General features: G+C 41.5%; 1 protein-coding gene across 1 annotated transcript in view; it reads left to right on the forward strand.

Moving 5' to 3' along the window:
* The window catches only part of PTPRG (protein tyrosine phosphatase, receptor type G), a 318,991-nt gene extending 297,157 nt beyond the window's left edge, over window positions 1–21,834 (forward strand). The window contains exons 15-28 of the mRNA XM_026857419.1: window positions 704–800; window positions 2,455–2,537; window positions 2,760–2,894; window positions 3,124–3,258; window positions 3,645–3,817; window positions 4,801–4,936; window positions 5,280–5,426; window positions 7,271–7,364; window positions 8,624–8,700; window positions 9,134–9,262; window positions 11,538–11,684; window positions 12,343–12,485; window positions 15,623–15,758; window positions 16,488–21,834. Coding sequence (XP_026713220.1) covers window positions 704–800; window positions 2,455–2,537; window positions 2,760–2,894; window positions 3,124–3,258; window positions 3,645–3,817; window positions 4,801–4,936; window positions 5,280–5,426; window positions 7,271–7,364; window positions 8,624–8,700; window positions 9,134–9,262; window positions 11,538–11,684; window positions 12,343–12,485; window positions 15,623–15,758; window positions 16,488–16,634 — 1,779 coding nt within the window. The 3' untranslated portion in view covers window positions 16,635–21,834. The remainder of the gene's footprint in view (window positions 1–703; window positions 801–2,454; window positions 2,538–2,759; window positions 2,895–3,123; window positions 3,259–3,644; window positions 3,818–4,800; window positions 4,937–5,279; window positions 5,427–7,270; window positions 7,365–8,623; window positions 8,701–9,133; window positions 9,263–11,537; window positions 11,685–12,342; window positions 12,486–15,622; window positions 15,759–16,487) is intronic.

Below are 21,834 nucleotides of genomic sequence, written 5' to 3' on the forward strand. Positions count from 1 at the left end.
CTCAACTAGACAAAAATCTGCATCTCTAGCTTCATGAACACCTTGGCAAACCTGGCCTCTTTCTGCTCTGTAAATGTATATATATGTGGAAACAACCTTTTATCTTTTTCACTATATCGTGGGCTGTTAATCTGTGTCCAAGCAGTGGTATTTAAAGCACTCACTGTTATCTTCAGAGATCTGTTTTATTTATATTTTATAAAAGGCATCTCTCTGCAGAGAACTAGCAAAAGGTCAGCGCCAAAGTTAAATGTCAGAAACCCTGTTTTGAGAGGTTATAAGCAGATAAAATGTCCAGCGGTCAAAGGCTTCTGTTGAAGTGGGTTTTGTGCTTAGTTTCTTGAACTGCGCTGGCCACTCTTGACTTTGAGGGACTCTGTCTTCCCTTCCCAAGAGGGAACAGAGCAGAGCATCACAGGAGACAGATGGACTGCTGGTCAGAGGGGAGAGTTTGCCCTCAGGGTGCCCAAAGTGCATCTGTCACCAAGTGTGTGGAGAGGAGCATAACCACACCAGGGAGCAGTAACATGGCTCGGCTTCATCAGACCACGTCATACAGGACAATACTGGAGGGCTTTGTGTTCAATACAGCAATTAAGACATCAGTATTTTAAACATGGTTTCTGTAAGGCATTGCAAAAGAAGATAAAGTTTAAATTTTTTGAACTGACACATTTTCCATTCGAATAATTTTTATGCTTAGGAAGTGCAGCGCTGTACGGCTGACATGAACATCACTGCAGAGCATTCCAACCACCCCGACAACAAGCACAAGAACAGATACATCAACATCCTAGCCTGTAAGTAAGCACAATGAATCAACCCGAAAAGGCACTCTCCCCTCACAGTGTGTCTGTGTGTGACTGGAAAAGGCAAGTGGCTTCAAGTTACATTATTGCATAGTAATTAATAAACATGTGAAAATGTAGCTGGAAAACCATTTCCCTACTAAAGGCAGTGGATGTTTTGAGTTCTCTAGGACCAGGATTTCACTCCAGCTTTTGTTTTAAAACATTTTGGAGTTTGATGGTCCGAGTGTAGTTTTAGAAGGATCAGTTTGGTATGAAATTTTGTGGAGGAATAACTGGGATAAATCGATGATCAGAGCTCTTCTGCCCACTAATGTCTGAAAACTGGCCTAAGGGAAGTGCATGGTGGAGCAAAGAGTTTTACTGATGATCCCTGGGATTCCCTTATAATCCCAAAGGTTCTAAATCTTACAGAGTGTATCTGCTCTATTTCAAACTGCTTCAGCTGTGTGTACGACTTGGACAAACAGTGATCTTTGTAGCACAGCGCAGGCTTTGCCTGTATTCCTCTGAGAACTGCAAATCTGGACACTGCTCTAGAATGCAGATTATTGCAGGTCTGGGATGGAAATGCAGTAACTTTTCCTGTATCATTCTCTAATGTGGCACAAATGGCAGATGCAGCAGTCACTGTGGTTTAGGAACAAAGATGGAGAGCCTCTGATAGAAAGTTCATAATGTTCATAAATGTTGCGATAAATCTTGAATCTTTTTGATGGTATAGGAAGGAAATGCATGTCTCTAACAGATTCTCAGAAGTAATCAAGGTGCTGACTGCAGACCAGTTCCCAGACCTGTAAAAGACTTGCTGTGTGGCCCTGGGTTAGGGGATTCACTGAGGTTGTCCCAACTCTGATTTTAGACATAGATGGCTGGCCCCTCTAGGCACAGAGAGAGGAGTACCATTGGAAGAGAATTGGAGCAGGCACTCCAGTCCTCTTTTTGCCCCTGGAGGAACAACTGTCTCTGCACTGGTGCTCAAGGAAGGCAGCTGAAACCTAATTCTTCATGCTTAAAGTTAGCCCACATGTCTCATCTCTGCATGTGTTGGAAGCACCACCCGTCCCAGTGCTGCTGCCCAGCAGCAGGAGAAGGACTGCAATTTTTTTCTGATTTAAGCGAAAGCCAAGCATTTGGGTGGAACAAAAAGAGGAGCTAGAGAGTGTGACCTGAAGTCTATTCTCTTGATGTGATGGGGGTGGTGAAGGAGTGAGGACATTCACTCGGCTCCCAGAGCCAGCAGCGCTGTCTGAGCCCAGCACCGGGTGGATGATGATGAGCTCAGACGCTGAGCCGAGCGAGAGCTGAGCCGGTGTCTCCACACGGTGCTGCACAGCCTGTGGGGAGCCCTGGCCCTCTGTGATGTGGATGATCCTAGAGATCGTGCTCCAGAGGCTCCGGTGCCCTTTAAAGAGAAGCTGTCCCAGCATGAACCACGTACTTTAAGGGATGTGAAGCCTGAGGGCCTGCTACCTGAGCAGGTGACCAAGAACGGGTACTCCCACCTCCCCCTAGACTCCAATCCAAGGCCATTTGCTTCCATGTATTAATAAGTGCTACTCCAAAACCTATGAAATGGCATGTTTACCTGCGGTTCTGCACCATGTTTCCTTAATGTTTCTCTGCTCTGTTTTTTATCCTGCAGATGATCACAGCAGGGTGAAGCTAAGGCCTTTACCAGGAAAAGATTCTAAGCACAGTGACTACATTAACGCTAATTATGTTGATGTAAGTTGTTTGAATTGGTTTTTTCTTCTCTGAATCCTTCCACAAGGAGGAAGTATTGTCACCTGTGAAGTGGTAGCGTTTTCCAACTTCACCTGATAATTTTGCTACAAATTCCTCGCTATTCTGAATGAGAAAGGCACCTTTCTTTGTTATCTTTAAAATATTAATATGTCTGCCATGATATTGCTTTCATCTCACTTGGCATTATGGTTTTCTTTGAAGGGTTACAACAAAGCAAAAGCCTACATTGCTACCCAGGGACCTTTAAAGTCTACCTTTGAAGATTTCTGGAGGATGATTTGGGAACAAAATACTGGAATCATTGTCATGATCACAAACCTTGTTGAAAAAGGAAGAGTAAGAGATTTTCTAGTTTGTTAGCAGTTGCTCCTCACCACCTCCCCAAATCACGTGGGCAGAATTTGTTTTTAAATCATTTGGGATGATATATATTGATGTATAATACATAACTAACATAAAGGAGGGATGCATAGCTAGCCATGATTTTATTTTTTTAAAAAGCCCTAAATATACATATAAAGAAGCAGCTCAAACCCTTAGCCAACTCACCCATGTCTTTGTTCAGAGAAAATGTGATCAGTACTGGCCGTCAGAGAACAGCGAGGAGTATGGCAACATAATCGTGACGCTGAAGAGCACAAACATTCATGCCTGCTACACTGTGCGCCGCTTCACAGTCAGGAACACAAAGATGAAAAAGGTGAGTAAAGCCTTCACTGTTCTCATCCAGATGCTTTCTGGATTGTGTAGGATGCAAGGCACACACGAGCAAAACTGTGTTGGCACAGGCAACGTGAAGTAGCAGGTGGATGGGAAATAAGTAAGCAAAGCCAGGATTACAGGGAACCTGGTGAAAGGTTTAGCCTGTATTTCTTTTTCTCAAGTTCACTGCTGCTTTGGTGTCACAGTTATTGCTGTTATTACCTCTTCCCACATGTATTTTTCCTTGAACTCTGTCTCCACCTAGCAGGAGGCAGAGCTGCAGATTTCTTTTGTTAGAGTCCAGCACTCTTTCAACGGAGCAAACCAGTAGGATTGAGTACCTTCCTAAGCCTCTCTCTCCTTTCTGTGCACGCTTTGCCGCAGGGTCAGAAAGGAAACCCCAAAGGGCGTCAGAACGAGAGAACGGTTATTCAGTATCACTACACGCAGTGGCCTGACATGGGGGTGCCGGAGTACGCTCTGCCCGTGCTAACCTTCGTTAGGAGATCCTCCGCAGCCAGAACGCCGGACATGGGACCAGTGGTGGTGCACTGCAGGTACGACAGGCGTGATTAACTACCCATCTCACAGGGCAGCGAAGGCAAACACCTTAAGATACTAACACAGGAGGGTGCCAGCCCCGTGGAGCACTTGCTTTGCCTACATCTTAAGACAGGTCCAACACAAAACCTTCTCAGCTGCATTAGCAAAAAAAGTATCATGATACCGAGCTGCTGAGCATTCTACTGATGTGGTTGTGCAGTTTCTTGCTCAAAGCTTGTTTGTAGCCTGCTCGTTCCGTATGCGGGCAGGGCAGGATCACCTCTGCTGGCAACCAACTGTGTGAATACACGGACACCTGGGCATGCGATTGCCACTGAACCATACTCACATTCATCAGCACTTGCAGTCAACAGAGGATTTCCCTTAAATGACTTGAGGGACGTGGTCTTCATCACTGTGTGTGAGGGGGTTGTACAGCACCACAGTGAAGAGAGGAGGAGGATGGGGGTTATTGCTCCTTCCTGAGCAGAAGCTCTGAATTCCCCTCTCTACCCTCTCTGTTGGGCCCAGGACTGCCCTCCTCCCCTTCAAGGAGTCCTGCCTCCACAGGACTAGCCCCTTCTGCCTTTCCATACTGCTGGCACCACTTGCAGTTCCAGAGCAAGATTGCAGTTCCACTGTGAAGCTTAAGCCTTACGTCAAGACTGGAGGTGACCAGGACAGCCCTACAGCCTTGGAGCAACCTTGGTTGTGCAGGATAGCGGCAGTTTGGCACAGTGGATCTCTAAATGGCTTCTTCTAGCCAACACCAGGAACAACAGCATTGGAGACAGGACAGCCAAGTGTCAGATCATTAAATATATGCCTGGTAAAATTCCCAGAAAACTAAGATATTTTGTTTAGAAACTTTCATGGTTGGGGCTAGCTAGGAAACGCAAGCCTGTGAACAGGAATATTTGCTTAGTTCTGTTCTGTGGTTGTGAACATTTACTTTGGTCTGGTTGCATTACGCGGGTTTCTCTTCTGTCTTCTATAGTGCTGGTGTTGGCAGAACTGGTACCTACATTGTGATAGACAGTATGCTGCAACAGATAAAAGACAAAAGCACAGTTAATGTCCTGGGTTTCCTGAAACATATCAGGACACAGCGCAACTACCTCGTCCAGACAGAGGTAAAGATTGCACTGGGGTTGAATTTAAAGCCATGTTTATTTTTATGTTGTAATCAGAAGGAAAATGGATTTTTCAGTTACATCCCTGTAAAAACTGAATATATCACCAGGCATGTTTTGCACTGGAATGTCTCTCTTTTTCTAGACCAGAAACTTCAGATTTTGTTTTTGACTTACTCAGAGTTGTACATGCTACACTTGTAAATGTTTATTCTGGATTTGGCAGTATTTGCATGGGTGGCTTGTTTTGCACACCCTTTCCTTTAGTGTGCTCTACCCCTCCGTTAAAGCCAGCTGTTTAGTTTTTTCCGAGTGCCTACGTGACACGCTGTTGTTTTTCTAGGAGCAGTACATTTTTATTCATGATGCCTTGTTGGAAGCCATCCTAGGGAAGGAGACTGAAGTATCTGCAAACCAGCTGCATAGTTATGTTAACAGCATCCTCATACCTGGCATAGGAGGGAAGACACGGCTAGAAAAACAGTTCAAGGTAAGGCTTATCGCTGCCATCCAGAGGGACTTCATTTCCCTACTCTTTTTTGTATGGCCTGTCTTCACTGTCAGTTGTCATAGATAAGGAACCAAACCACAACACTTGATTAGCACAGCACAGAATCTTGAAAAGTTCAGTCCTCGACAGTCTTAGCTACACTGCTAATCAGCAGTAACGCTCTTCGAGTCAGAGGTGAGAAGAGGGACGTGGACGCTGGTTTTGGAGTGTGCTGCTGGTCTCCCTGTTCCCAAGGGGGATTGGGTGTTCCTGAGTCTGTGGTTAGCTTGGCTGGAAGTCTTCCTTCAAACTGTGGCACTCATGCATATATATGGAGAAAGACATGAAATGAGGTTCTTAGCACCACCTAGTCTTTCAGCACTGTAGATACAGAATTAAAAATGTTGTAAGACTAGGAAACACCACATGCGTCTCTCATTGCTAATAACTATGCTTGCTGCTTTTCCCTGCTATGTCACAGCTGATTTCATCCTGGCCAAAGTAATTTTTTTTGCCCAGATCCCCTATTAGAAACCTAAGATTTTTTGATTGCATTTTATTTGAACGTATTTTAAAGCACTTTGTGAGACCAGGTATCATAAAAGATTATATGCGACATCTGTTTTCACAGCTATACTCACTCAGTTAAAAACTACCTAAGGAACTGAAACTGTTAAATTATACCAGGTGTGAAGCTACTCAAAACATGAACAGGCTCTTCTCTGAATTCAGTTGTAGAATTCTCAGTATTTCCCCATCATTCAAGACATTCCAGATGCTTAATTACAAATTAAAGAAACAAGCGCAAGCGTGCACATACGCACACAAAATGCATCAGGAGGAAAAGATTTCTTATTAAAAAAAACCTGTTGCACTTTTAAAAACAATACTAAATTATACGTATAAAGATGTTTTCTGATGACTTGTGGCAAAATTTAAAAAAACTCAAGTGCCATTTTCAGAAATTACTTTCTCTGCCAACATTGCACAGGTATTTAGAAACCCCATAACTTCTAATGGGGCTTATGCCAGTACATAGATGAGTTGAGTGCTATCTTGTTTAGAATGCATTTGAAACTGGGACGTGACCAGCAGCAATTATTAAATCTTTCTCTTGTTTCTGCTACTACAGAGCTGGCAGAAAATAACTTGTGCTTATGCCCTTGTAGAGTAGTTTACATTCAGCTGTCTTGGAGTAAAGTTATGCTGAGTCGTGAGTGGCTAGTACAGGAGATGAAAAAGCCACCTTCACCCTCTTTCTTCTGGTAGAGTTTCCCCATACACTGAGGGAATATTATAATACAAATCTTCCTCCATGACTTTTATTTGTGCTTCATAAGTAGCCCAGAATGAACATGGCAGACCAGCTAATGTAACCCTTGGCCTCAGGTCTCAGATGCTGGTGTGGTGGGTTCCCTAAAGGCCTGGCAGAAAAAGACAGTCTGCAGGAATAATCTGGCTTTTATTGTAGAAGAAAACATAAAAGTTTTGTTGTTGTTTTATTTTGCTAGCTTTTCTTCCTTGAGACCTGCTTCTGACTGAACATATCTACAAGTCTTTGAAATATATTCTCAAAGATAACTACACGTAGTGTTCTGTGAAAATACATTTTGATGGAACTTAATTTTCAGGATGTTTCGAAGCTGAGAGCTGCAGAGATCTTTTTATCCATTAAACATGTTATATGAAAAGGAAGATTTCCATTGGCATCTTGAGTACTTTAAACAAGTTTAACAATGCAGTTTATTCTTCTACTGATGCATCTTTGCAGGAGTTGGCAAAGAAACCTCCTCTCTTCATTTAGTGCACTGTGAGGACTGACTTACTACTTTATTCTCTTTCAGCTGGTTACACAGTGTAATGCAAAATACGTGGAATGCTTCAGTGCTCAGAAAGACTGCAACAAAGAAAAGAACAGGAACTCATCAGTCGTGCCGTGTAAGATCACATCTTCAGTTTGATTACTGCCTAGCATAACTTTTTGTACTGAATTCTCCCGGTGTTATGCATGAAAAGGCATAGCCACTAGAAGTAGAAATGTAATCGTTTGTTCAGACCAAGATGTCTTGTCCTTCAGAATTACCCTGATGAAACTGAACAAAAGAAAATAGTTACAGTGTCAGCCAGATAGACTGTCCAAGTGAAATGTTAATTTGAAATGCTTAAGAATTTGAATAATTAGGTAGGGGATAAATCTATGCAATAGTGAGAGAATTACTTTGATACCGTTCCCAGCTCAGGTGAGATCTCCCAGTGTGATTGGCACAAGTTGTTTGTAATTCAGCCTCTACGCTGTGTGTGAGCCTTCCCCAGATTTAAGGGTATTTAGTGCCCAAGGCCACAGTTTCACAGCATTAATATGGAATCTGTGCGTGGTTGCCAAGCAGTATGAATTTGCATGGGCACGACCTCATGCCCATCCTGTTACTCAGAGTACAGGACATACTGCAGGTGATAGCCAAGCTAGCAGAAAGTAATAGTGGAACAGATACGGTCCATCACGAAACTTGTTAATAAAAAGGAAAGTCATCAGGATATATCTTAAAACCAAATGTGAACAGGGCAGAAATAGTCTATACGACTTTCCACTTTGTGTCACGTAGCTGCAGTGATTTTGGTTTCGTACTCAGAGCCTGTCAGCTGTTTTGAGGATGTTGTTGAACTCAGCCCTCAAACAGAGAGGAGTGTAGATCTGCTGAAAAACACACACACACTTCTGGGTGATTACCCGTTAGGGAAGGGTTTTGTCTCTGGAGGTTATCTCACCCTCCAACTGGGAGGAGTGAGTGATGGTAGTGCTAGAGAGTGGTAGGGAAAACAAAATAAATCAGCTGGGTTTGCGTGCTGCTGGAGACAAATGGAACACTACAGTCAAGAATTACCTGAAATCCCCTGTTATCACTGCATATACTGTTATTTGGTAATTCAGCCTGCTGTGAAAATCTTTGCTATAGTAAAATTTGATTCCTGAAATTACTTTGTCCTTGTGGGAATATTGTGCAACATTCTCTTTTATATCCTGTGTTAGCAGGCAATGCTTTAACGCAGTTAAAGTGCTGGCCTGCTCCTGCGGGAGATGGGAGCTGCACACTGTTTGGTTTGTTAACGTCTGAGAAATTCTTACTTTCTGCATTGTGCCATGACCAGACTTTGATCTCTTTTTTTTTTTTTTCCCCTGTTTTTTTTTAATCTTATAGCTGAGCGTGCTAGAGTGGGTTTGGCACCACTGCCTGGAATGAAGGGAACAGATTACATTAATGCCTCTTATATCATGGTGAGGAAGCCAACACCTAATTACAAAGTAAAATCAATTCTAAGGTGCTAAATACCAGATGCCTGTAATTGTCTTAATTCTGTATGTAATGGCTGTGTATTAACAGATGAGATTTTAACACCTTCCCCATAATGTAAAGCTATTAACTGTGTTTTATTAAAGATCGTTGCCTAAAAAAATTAAATACAAGATGCATTTAGATGGAATGTGTATTTCCATGAGATACAGTCAACTAAATATTAGAATTCAGAGTAAATGAAAACAACAGGGACTCTGCAGAATGGAAATGAAGTTATAAAATTATAGTCTGTGTGAAAAAAAAAAAATGTGGAATAAAATGAAATAGGGTCATTATGTGTCCCCAAAGATTAAATTAATGCCTTAAAAGTACTGAAGGTAGTAAGTAACAGTGTGGTTTGTTTTGCTGCAAAAGGGCTACTACAGGAGTAACGAGTTCATCATAACCCAGCATCCGCTGCCACACACGACTAAAGATTTCTGGCGAATGATCTGGGATCACAATGCACAGATCATCGTCATGCTGCCGGACAACCAGAGCCTGGTGAGTTAAACATGTCCCTCCCTGCCTGGTACCACGGTCTCTTACCCCAGCTGGGCACCAGCTTAGGGTCACGTCGTTACATGCTGTGGCTATTTTCTGGTTGAAAGCAAAAGCCAATTTTTGGGCCACCATCTCAAACTTTACCATAAGCTTGTTACAAAAAGACAAGTTCTGAGATGTGGGGCCTGGTTTTTGCTCTCACCCCAGGGAAAAGACATCCTGGGCTGGATGGACCAGTGCTTACAGGCAGCAAAGCTCCTGAGGGCTGCTGGGCTGGCAGGGTGCAAGGCACTGAGGTTGCTGAGTGGCCAGAGCCAGGGGCGAGGACTTTGAGAGGAGCAGAAGTATGAAGAAGGAGACAATAGATAGTTACTTGTTTGCCCAGGGGCTTAGGACTCAGACCATGCAAGACTACGGCTGTGCAAGGTTACAAATGCTATTTTTGATGAAAGTAAAAAGCAAACATTTATGTTAATTTAAGTGTAAATAATGAGACAGACAGACAGAGGGAGAATAAGGAGACACAGGTGAAGTGCTAATCACTACTTCCAGATTTACTAGCACGTCTCAAGAGGGCGCGTTTGAAAGGATTAAGAACTAAATGGTTCAGTTTTTCATGCACGCATCACTGAGGTGAATAGATGATTGTAGCTGAGAGTGGAAGAGAAACCACCTTCATTACAGCAGGAAAATAGCAGCCATGAGGGGCTACTAAAGAGGCAGCAGTCAATATGCTTCCTGTGTGCGGGTGCAATGAAAGGGATTGCAGGGACTGCAAGGCAAAGAACGTTCAGAGAAATCCGATAGAATCAGAAAGCACTAATGAAATGAAAGTGTGTCAGGTGGAAATGAAGAGGTTGATCTTGTCTTTACAAGTACATGAAATTGCCCTGCCGAAAAATAGTGATTAAATGGTAAAGGAGGAAGGCTGGACTCAGCCACATCCCTTGCAAGGATGTCTGGTCCCTTCACTTCCACCGTTCCCAGGCTGGAGGTTGGGCAGCAGCATCGGCTCAGCATCTGGCGTGGGTGTGTGGGCTGGCCGGGAGGGGTGGCACGGGACTGAAGACAGCGTCGAGGTGCTGAGTGTGTGTTGTCAAAGGATGAGACGATGATACGAGCGACCTGCTGCATGGGGACCTGTCACATGGCAGGACAGTCACTGCCCCAGCGTTCAGCGGTATTACGCTGCTTGCTGGCACCTGGGCACAATTGTAAAGGCACTCAAAGGGCTTAGGGCCCTAAGTCCCATTTTCAGAATAAACATTTAAGGCCCAAATCTCAACAGTATCTTGAATCTCATGTGCATCAAGGCTCCAGGCCCAGAGAAATAAGCCTGGTTTCAGAGACGTTTTTATGGCCGTAGTGGGATGAAGTGGATTCACAGCTCCTGTTTTCTCATGAGTAAAAGATGGGTCGTTCAGGGACGCATGTGCAGAGCTGTGCACGCTGCCAGAGTAGTGTCTGTGCTGACACTGCAGGGACAGTAGACCCCTGAAGCCAGGAGGAAAAGCAGGCTTTGCATGTATGTGGTGACAGAGCCTCATTTCCTTTCTCTGCAGTAAATTAGGAATTCACAGTTATTTTTTAAAGAATAGCTTTGACGGTATGTTATCTACATCCTGTCAGTCAGGCTACTTCAGCACTGAACTTCCACCATTCACAGCCTCACTTGAGATTTCACGGTATCCCTTCAGTAGAGGACTTTTGCTGAAGAACTTGCATTAAGCTAAGCCAGTGCTTTTTTCAAGGCTAAGAATATTTGGGTTTCTTCCTTCCTCCTCACTCCTCCCCTCGCTCCTAAAAATTCAAGCCCTACATGAGTAGCCATCAACTTTTACCTAGACCTGATCCACAGACCTTGAGTTTTGGATTAGACCACAATAAACACAAATTAAAAATAATAAGCAATTAATTTTTAAAGGTCAGTTGTTTTTTTTTCTAACCAGAAATCTGACTTTCATGCAAAACTGTGTAGGCAGGAGGTAATAAAGTCTGGGATACAATATAAAGGTTAAGTATGAGTAAGCTAAGAAAACCATTTCCCTATGAAACCAATTAAAAAGCAGATGTTACCTGTTTGGACACACAAAGGAAGGATCTGGCAGGCTTACTGCCTACTGTAATAGTAAATTTGCTTTAGACAGAAATGGTTTTTAAAGGTCAGCTCCTCATCATCTCTATTTATCAAACCAATTTTTTGATCCACTGGATTTTTTCCTCCACACACAAGGTATCTGAAAGGCTGAAGTAGTGTGTTGTTTCGTTCCTCCAGGCAGAAGATGAGTTTGTGTACTGGCCAAGTCGTGAGGAATCCATGAACTGTGAGGCCTTTACTGTGACCCTTATCAGCAAAGACAGACTGTGCCTCTCTAATGAAGAGCAAATTATCATCCATGACTTTATCCTTGAAGCTACCCAGGTAAAATAAACCCCCAGATGTGGGTGTTGGCTTTTTACCAAAATGTTGATGTCATTTAAATATGGAAGAAGAAGAGTTCAGAAGCAGTTTTGAAAAGGATTTACTTATAAATGCATGTGCATGCATGTTGCTCACAGGGAAGGGTATTCTCATTGGCTTCTCCTCCCTCTCACATCTTCTACTTCCAGGTAGATTTCTCTAGCTAGCGAGACCGTAGTATTAATTGTTTGTCTTATCTGAAAGTGATTGGTTTTTCATTTTGAAATCACACAAATAGATTGAATTATTCTTTGAAGTACACCAAGGTTTATGCAAAACATTAGTTTTCAAGCCCTTTTAAATTTGAATTCCTTGGTTGCTCTTCTCTTCTTGACTTTTAAGCTGTAATGGCTCTGAGGGAGGTTTATATGAATAGAAGATCTGATTTCTAATACAAAATCTTTTATCAATTAAACATTTTGTTAAAGCTGCATTATTTTAGGGTGTTCACTGTTACAGCGATGCTAGAGCTGTGTGTCTGTCTTCTCCTTTCTATATAAACTGTTTGGAAGAAGAAGGTATCTCTTGAGTCTGTAGTGAGGCTCTTCCCTCTTTCTACCTGGAGTTGGATAAATGTGAAACTGAAGTAGCTAATGCCCAGGCTGGTTTTTCATTGCAGGATGACTACGTTCTGGAAGTCCGCCACTTTCAGTGTCCTAAATGGCCAAACCCAGATGCTCCCATAAGCAGTACCTTTGAACTTATCAATGTAATCAAGGAAGAGGCCTTAACAAGGGATGGCCCCACCATAGTTCATGATGAGTATGTCACCTCTTTTCTCCCATTTATGTGCAGGTTGTACAAGGAGTTACTCGGCTACAGGACACTTGTTAGGACTGATGTCCATTCTTGCATGGAGCAGATGGGGTTTAGTGGTCTAGGGAACAGGATCAGAATGTTCAAACTTCCAGGGATGAGTTTTCAGTTGGCATCTGAGGCCAAATACATTTTTCTTAGTGTTGTTTTTATGTTGGTCATAATCTTAGGTGAACTCAGAAAGTGAGGCTCTGTTTGCTTTATAAGCATTTTGGGTTTTTCTGCACCTGGAAGTATCCCAAATGAATCCTACAACCTGCTTCAGAACACAGCAGAGCCCTGGTTTAGGTAAGGCTCTAACCAGCCAAATATGGGCTTATGGAAACCAGTTTCAAAACAGCCTGAGCTCCTGTCTATCAGCTCAGGTTTAGTGTGCCATGTAAGACAGAACAAGCTCGGCTCAGCTGTGTCTCAGGATGAGCAGCAGAAGTATCTTGTGACAAAGGGCCCAGGTTTTCTGAGAGCAGATTTATTTTTTCTCCTTCTGCTTCCCCAAAAACACTCCAAGGGGCCCATATGGTGCCAAGTGGTAGGGAGGGATCCCACTAACACAGGGCCAGCATGCCCCAACACTTGTCTCTTTTGTAGTGCAGTGGTGAGCATTGTCTTGCCAGCTATACTTGAATGCCCAATTATAGAGGGTGCTAAATACTGCATTGCATATTATTACTTTGCACACATTATGGGGCTGCAAAATACCATTCTAGTGAAGCTGGAGCCTGGATCTAACAGGATCTCTTTGGAGGGACTGTTTCCTGGTGGGCAGAGTGCTTCCCGAAGTCATTCTGTCGTTAAAATCCCAAATAAACCCAATTTCTGATGCTGCTGGACTTGCCCTTAGAATGAACACCGAGCCAGCATAAACAACTGCTATACCTGCAACCCCGCTGCACTCCAGTCCATTAGACCTTTTGTCATTGCTGCAAAACAGAATTAGTAGGAAAGTCTTAGAAATCTTCACCTTCTGTGCAAAAACATTATTACCATACTCTGGTATTGCAGTGGTCAGATCAGCTTTGTGCTGATGTGCACTCACATGCTGATATCTGCCGTTGCTGAAAGAGCTTTCTCTTCACGTTGGTGTGTTGCTGCTGCAACAGGTTTTTCCCAGCAGACTCCTGCAAATGGTGCCTTGAGCTTCAGCAAGTAGTTTTTCTCCCACCATCTCCTGCCTTGCTAATGCACAGTGTAAGCTCTGGTGCCTTTTGCCAGCACTGATTAATTCCAGGCTAGTTTTAATATTCATGCTGTGGGTAGTCTGAAGTGAGGTTTTGCTACTCTTGCAGTATTTAAGATTATGTTTTACAAAATTAGAACCATTATTGATTTGGGCATTTCATGCTAGACCAAAAAAAAAAAAAAAAAAAAAATCAAAATCTCATTCCTAACAGTGCTGAGTCATTCTTTCTGTAAATTGCTTTTTTGGTTTATTTGTCATATTCAATGATTTTATTTTTATGCCTAATACATAAAGTGGATTCTGCTTTTCATCAGAGCCTAAGCAAATGTAGCTGAAAATGAAAATTTCCCTTTACTACATGCAACAACTATATCACATAATCCACTAATAATTACAACTGCAGATTAATTCCAAATATATGAATTTTCAGACACTAAATGCATGTGGTGTTTAGGAAGTACATGGTGGGTTGAACTTGATAAAAACATTTCAAAGAAGTTCAGAAATTCCAACTCAAGACAGTTGTCAAGATTTTTAAATATAACTGCCCATATGTAGGCAAGTAGATAAAGATTTGCTGCATAATTTTCCAAAAGAAAAGACTTCAGATTGTTGGGAGCTGGAGGTTATCAGCCCAAGTAAAAATGAGGCCATTAGACCCTCAGAGGCATTTAGTTGTGTCCCATCAGACACAAGCATTGGCCACTTTGTCCACTGTCCCTGTAGATGATCAGTCACAGCCATCTGTACAGTTCTGCAGAAGCCCTGCTGTTTCTTCCATAGACTTTTCATCAAATATAGCAGATCTATTGTGATCTGATTTCTGTTTCCCATTTCTAGGCAAATTAAGTTTGCAAAAATCATATGAAATTAAGTCAGCATATGTCTTGATTTCCACAGGAATGTTGTAAAAAAATCCTAGTGGTAATCTTATGATGCCAGATGGCATTGCAGTACTTACCGATTATTTAAGGTTTTGTGTACAGCTCTCCAAACAGTTTACAGAGCAAGTCAGCATGAATGTCCCCTCTTACAGGTGGGGACATTTAGAGACAGACTTTCTCAAAGTCACAGAGCAAACCCATAGTAAAGCCAGGACAGAATTTCAGTCTTCTGAGTACTGGGAGAGCAGGGGACAGTTGAGGCTCCTCAGAAGCAGTTATGAGCCCCTTTTGCTTAGGATCCTCTATCCCATGCCCCACAACTGCTCTCATGGATTCCAGCATACCCACAGATTTAGCAGCAGTAAGGTTTCTACCTGACCGGTATCTCAAGGACACACTGAGTCACGCTCCTGACGAATAACCATTGCTTGGGTTCTTATTAAATGACAGCACAGCTCAACTCTTCAGAATCCGTAATGTCTCTTGGGTGCCCAACTCGGGGATGTTGCCTTTTGCCGATGAATCAGACCTAAGGAAGACTTTGAGATGTGCCCCATTTACTTGTGAGCACCTCATATCCGTGTTAGTTTTATATAATTGTCAGATGTGGAGGAAGAGGCAAAGTCTCATTTCTTTCTAATCGTTTATGTTTTGCTTGAGCTCCCACTAATGAATTTAAAATACACTCAGCTATAATGCAGATGCTTTCAGTACATGTGGCATGTGAGAACTGATTTCAGTGTTATACTCTCCAGACTGGGTATTTTTAAATGGCTCATGTTCTTCTGCTGATACAATTCTTTGTATTGAATACTGCAGATACCCTGAGATCACTGGTGTACAATCAATTTTCTTCTATAAATTAAAATGACTAAAAATTAGCCAGTATAAAACAAGCATTTAATAGATACAAAGATGAACTATAGTAATCAAATAAGACTATATCAACGCTGTCATGGCTCTGTATCAGTGCCCAGGTATGTTTGTGAGTATCTTACCATTTTGGTGTGGTTTTTCAGGTATGGAGCTGTGTCAGCGGGAACGCTATGTGCCCTTACCACTCTGTCCCAGCAGCTGGAGAATGAAAATGCTGTCGATGTCTTCCAGGTGGCAAAGATGATAAATCTTATGCGGCCTGGAGTATTTACAGACATTGTAAGTCTTTAAATGGAATATAAATGGATAGTTTACAAGGTTTTCATCTGAGACCAAAAGCATGAACTAAAACACACGTTGTGTATGTTATCAAGCCCTACTGCATCTGCTACCAAGCAGAATTTGCATTTGGGCTTTTTTTGTGTAGTTGTCATTTTTTCTAAAACTCAAACCCACACTGTAAGTCTCTTAATTTGCAGTTAAGCTTTTTTCTCATAGTTAGGGGGCCACTGTACAGGCTGCCCTAGCAGAGAAGGACATTTCAGCTTGTTGTCAATCCCCCTGCCAGCCCTGTAAGTTAAGCTCTGCTATTTAAACAAACCTGGCATGTCGTGATTTGAAAGGATGCAGCAGGGCAGGTAGAGCTGCAGGGAGAGAAAGCTTCAACAGAGAAGGGCCCTTCACTCAGTGTGCAGCGAGAGCAGCGCCCTCGCCTCAGTGTGGGCGGCTCTGCTGGCACAAGGGAGCAACCTGGGGCTGAGCTGTGGGCTCCCCAATTGTCATGCCCTCCTGTAGTCTTTAATAACATATTAGGAATAATATAATCTACCCAAAACTGGAATTTGGGGTTGACAAGGTTAAACTAGATTAACAGAGGTAATTGCTCTCTAAGCCTTTTTTCTTTGCTATATGTATGCTTCTAGTAATGAATGTCCATGACCTTCCCTGGAAATGCCACACGTTTATGTACACCGAAAGGATTGGAATAACTTGTCCTTTCTTTTCCAGGAGCAGTACCAGTTTCTTTATAAGGCAATGCTAAGCTTGGTCAGCACTAAGGAAAATGGAAACGGTCCCATGACACTGGACAAAAATGGTGCTGTGATGGCCAGTGATGAATCTGATCCCGCAGAAAGCATGGAGTCTCTTGTCTAATTGGAAACCTGAAAAGGCACTTAATTTGTAGAACTTCTGAAGACTGAGTGAACTTTTTTGAGGCCTTTTTTGCCAGACTCTAGGTTATACAATAACCCAATTACTTTTTTACACTGATAAAAGTTTTGATATTTATTTTTTGCCATTTTATGTCTTAATGGTATCCTACTGAGCATTTGCACCTCTGTTTATTTCACACAGTGAAACGCAATTTTATCTAGTTTGCACTATATGATCAGTGTTACTGCCTATAATATTCTAATACAAGACAAGCCCTGATGTGACATTCCATGACAACAAACACGCTTTTTCTGTTTTGTTTAAATGCAGTGAAGTTTTGCTAACTACAGTGACCCTCGAATCTTAAATCTTGAATGCTAGGCCAGATGGAATCTTTCTACAACAGATACTGTACCCCTTCATCCCATATTTATTATTTTAAGGATCACATCACAGTTTTGGTAATGGTATTCTGCATTCCAGTGGAATGGATGAGCAGTGTTCATCCTTTTTGACAAAACGTAGCAGGTGATTATTAGCTACAGTGAAGGTGTGATAGCCTTGTGGAGCTGAAACAATTATTTCTGTATTGTTTCAAATTGCTGTTTTGTACACTTACAGGCCTGAGATTTGCTTCACATGGAATATATAAATTACATACAATGTAATTATAAATTAGATGCGATTCATACGTGGGACACAGTGATAGGTTTTGGATTTACAATTTCAAAGTTTCCCCATGTATTCAGAAAAATGTTGATTTTAGTTTTTAACCAGCCCTGTGAGGGAAAAGTGTTTTGGTTTTATTCTCATCAGAGCCAATACAGTAAGAAATCTACTACAACCCAAAATCCGACCTGTTTTCAGATATATTGAAGGTAGCAATATTTTACATTACTAAGCTATTCAGTATTTTAAACACATTAATTTCCTTACTATTTCTTGAATATGACCTCACACCTAATGGTATGTTACATGATGACAGGCGTTTCTTAATTTCATAACTGTTAGATGCCATTTTTACAGGTGTGTAATTTTCATACTTTAGTGCTAAAACATAAAGTACTGATCCATATTTACTGGTGAAGCAAACTAATAAAAAAAACTACCTATAAAGTTACATTCTCCCTCTTTTTTTTGCCAGACTAATTCTTTAGCACAAACCTAGCTTATTTGTTTTCCCTCCACCACACCAATAAAATGGTTCCCCCCAGATTATACAAATAATTGAATTATTGTTTGGAGCATTTAAGTATACATCCTCACTGGCTCCCTTTTCCTTTGTATTTGGTCACAATTCAACAAGGTGCATCCCTACTTAACAAAAGGCATAAGCACATACTTAATTCTCCTGAAAATTGAAGTTAATCATGTCCTTCATAGCTCAGCTGAGTAGGGAGGGGTTATTGAATCGGCCTTGAAAAGGAAACACGTCATTTCAGCCATCCTGATGTTTGGTATACAGTGACAGGCACTATCCCTTATATATGGCATTAGTTTCTTTACTTTTAAATTTCAACTGCACAAAACATACATTGTAATTTTTCAGGACTTGTCAAAATGTTACAGCATATTTTTTCATTTAAACATAAACCTGTTAATTTCTGCCAGTCCAGTCTTGCTGAAATAGACATTTGGCAAGGCAAAACCCACTTTTGTTGGAGGGGAGGGCAGAGAGGAAGCTTAGCTAGAAGGAAGGTTCTGTGCATTTTCTGACACAAGGAAGCTGAAAGTGAACTGCATAAAATTATATTGAGAGTAGATATTTTGGTTCAGAAACTCATGAGGTAACAAGCTGGTACAGCCTCACTGAGAGCAGAGGAGCTGTGCAAACTATGTGTATGGTATGTGCTAGTATCTGGCCTTTTATTTTTAATAAGGGAAAGATGTCCTGGTATGGATACACTCGATTAATTCCAACACCAAAGTATTTAAGAATTTGTCAGCAACCTTTTACATAGTTACCTTTTACTTCTCAGTTTGTTGAATCCCTCCATACAAGTGATCCAAATAACTGCTACTGCTGAACAGTATAATATATCCGTGGTTTCAGGAAGGAAATCCCATGTCCAGCACCAGCTAGTCCACATAAAAAAAACCGCATAAAGTGTTTCAAAAGATGGCTTTGTAGTTTGCATCCCCTTTGCACTGGGACAACCCAGCACTGAGGAGTCTGTCAGTTAATGTTTGGTAGGAGTTCAGACTGGCTCTCCAGTCGCTACACCCCAGTAATTAGAATTGTTTAAGTAATTTTTCAAGTACAGCTGCCTGCAAGGGCTGGAAGGTTTTGCTGAGTGGTCTGCTGGCCAGTGTGCATCGGCATCAGAGGCTGGGGAGCCCCCCTCTTGCACCCCCAGTAATGATCCTGGCCCCAGGCAATTCCAGCTGGTAGCACAATGGGACTCTGATGAGTTGGATCAGTTCAATCTGAAGCATTTAAGTTCCTGGGGAGGTGTAGGGAGAAGTTAAGAATTCAAACCCTGACAAGAGCTAAGTGACACAAAGATTACTGCAGGCATCAAGAGAGTTGGATTTGTTCAGTACTTTCAGCTGATTACTTTTCATTTCACTGGCATGATGGAAGATAACTGTGGTTCGTGACACACTGCCTGAATATCCTTGGTTTAATCCCTTACCTTCTCACAAGTTTTAAAAATCAATGAAAGAAGGCTGTGGGGGCTGAGCTTTGGTAGATGGTTTGGAAATCCATGCATTTGCATTGGCATTTTCCCACACCTGAAATATTTGCTTGGGGTTTAATCCATGGGGAAATAATTTACGCTGATGTTCTATGAGTACTCCATGGATTTTTTCCTTCAGGGGGCTCAAACTGTGTGTTAAGTGCTGTGCTGACAGTCAGATAGCCGATAGATGTTAGCGACGTGTTGGGCTTGAAGCGGATGAAGCTAGGAATTGCTTGTGAAGGTCAGGATTAAGAGCACAGAAGAGCCATATCGGTCCTACTGTGAGCAGCTGCAGTTCTGCTTTTACATGGATTTGCACCTTTTCCTTGGGACTGAGAGAGAGACTGGCAGAAGGAGCGAGTGTGCTTGTAGAGCTCTGCTGAGATGCTCTCAAGAGTGTCCCAGAAGTCCCAGAGTGCCACTCGGTGCGTCACAACTTTGCTTTTGTCACGCCAGCTTCCCCGCTCTAACCACTTTCTGGCATTTGGTCGGGATGTCTTTCAAGCATCAGAAGTTCCCAGACAATGCGCAGGCCTGCAAACTAAGAGAACCTGAGTATATCCCATCACTAGAAAATGTGGTGCTCAGCACCAGCCCTGAGAAATAAGGAAATAAAGGACTGAAGTACACGTGCATATGTGTGTCTACATTTAGAAAATACTATTTCTCCATGTCTTGCATGTGTACTGCGCCTGCAGACCATGTGAAAGACATAAAAGACTTTTGAGCGTTGAGCCCATAAGAGCAGCCAAGCTTTCCAAGAGGGAATGCTTGGAAAGCTGCTGTGTCATCTTAACACCTAAAATGGGTGATCCTACAAACACTCCTGTACGTGAACTTGGCATTGGTAGGGAGGTCTGGGAGAGCCAGTAGGACTGTGCAGGCGGGCAGGCTAAGCACCGATTCTTTTGCACAACCAAGGTCTAAAGAACATTCATTTTAAACTGCATTTCCCCATAGAATTTCACAGTGTCTGTTTCCAAATATTAATTTAGGAACAGGAAAATGAAAAATCCGAAACCCTTAAACAACTAATTGTGTGCGACTGTTTCTGTACTGTGGGTCTTTTCTAGGTTAGTGGAATCATTTACAGGATCTGCAAAATTTCAGTTGTTTTTCCAGTTTCTGACTGCTTGAATTCCTTGAACCCAGAGTGATACATTGGAACATTAGGAGAAGAATCTTTATGACACAGCACAACTGCCTTCTTATTAACTTTTTTTTAAGCTGATATATTTTATTTAAAAGCTGAAAAATATAGATATTGATTCTACCAAAGATACATGCTACTAATTCTCAGCAAAACAAAACCAACTTAAAAAAAAAAAATCAAAACGTAGTTGTCTTAAAGATTTAGCAGTCTTTCTCAAATTCATGTCTTTTGACATCAGATCTTGTGTTCTGAAGTTTATGTTCAAATGGTGCCAGTGAATTTTTATATGAAGGGAAAATGCCTATTTGTTAATCCACTGCATTGCTTTTCTTCTTTTTCCTTTTTTTTTTTTTTTAACAGATGTAATTCGACTCTTACTGTTTACCCCTTTGCTCTTCTTCTCTTTGTTGCCATTCTAACAATGTGAACTACATTGGCTTTACTTATCAAAGGAGAAGGAATGCAAAAATAAAGAAAGAGAAGGAACTATAATGAAGAGATTTGGCCTCTACTTTGTCTTAGCTGTTAAACTTTTTAGTGCTTTTGTTAACTATTTGCAAAGGGAAGCATTTTCTACAGAGGATAATTAATTTCAAGAAAAATGTCTTGAGTTTTAAGAATAAACGTCTCCAAAAGAGGAGATAGTCAATTTTATACAATGTCACAACTCTCCAACATTTGGGGTAGTGACTTTTTTTGTTTTGTTAGAACATTTGAAACTAGCAAGCAGCCATTCTTTCTAAAGACCGAAGCATTCATGTGTACTCCTATTTTCTTTTCCTTCATTTTTAAAATAGCAAAGTCATTAAAACTGTAAATATTTTGTTGCTTGGATAAGCATCTTCTGGGAACTTTGTATCTATGGTATATAATCATAGAATTTTATATTTTCATATAAAGCTAATTTTTTTCTAGTTTCACCTCCTTCCTAGTTCTGTGGTGGCTATGTGATTACATACCTTCTGTGTATCGAGGTAGTGAGACACCATCATCACACTCCAAAAAAGATTTCCACACATGTCATTTCTTTGGGGCAGTGATTGTGAAAGTTGGATTTTTTTTTTGGATTCCATTGTCAGTGTGTGCAATAGGAATTAGACTTAGCCAGTCACTGGATACGTTTGTCTCATTGATCCATTCAGAAAAAAAAAAAAATATGGTGTTTGGTTTGGGGAGAGGGTGGGAGGGAGTATTTTGAGGGAGATTTTTTGTTTGTTTTGTTTTGTTTTTTGTTTGGGTTTTTTTTGTAACTTGAAAATTCTTCTTTTTGTTATGTTAAACTATATCAAATCATTCTATTATAGTGTTATTTAATATGTAAATTGTATTGCTATACATAAAATAAAGTATGGTTTTTGATGTA

Source organism: Athene cunicularia (assembly GCF_003259725.1).
Source record: "Athene cunicularia isolate RWA chromosome 12 unlocalized genomic scaffold, athCun1 chr12_part1, whole genome shotgun sequence".
Taxonomy (NCBI): Eukaryota; Metazoa; Chordata; class Aves; order Strigiformes; family Strigidae; genus Athene; species Athene cunicularia.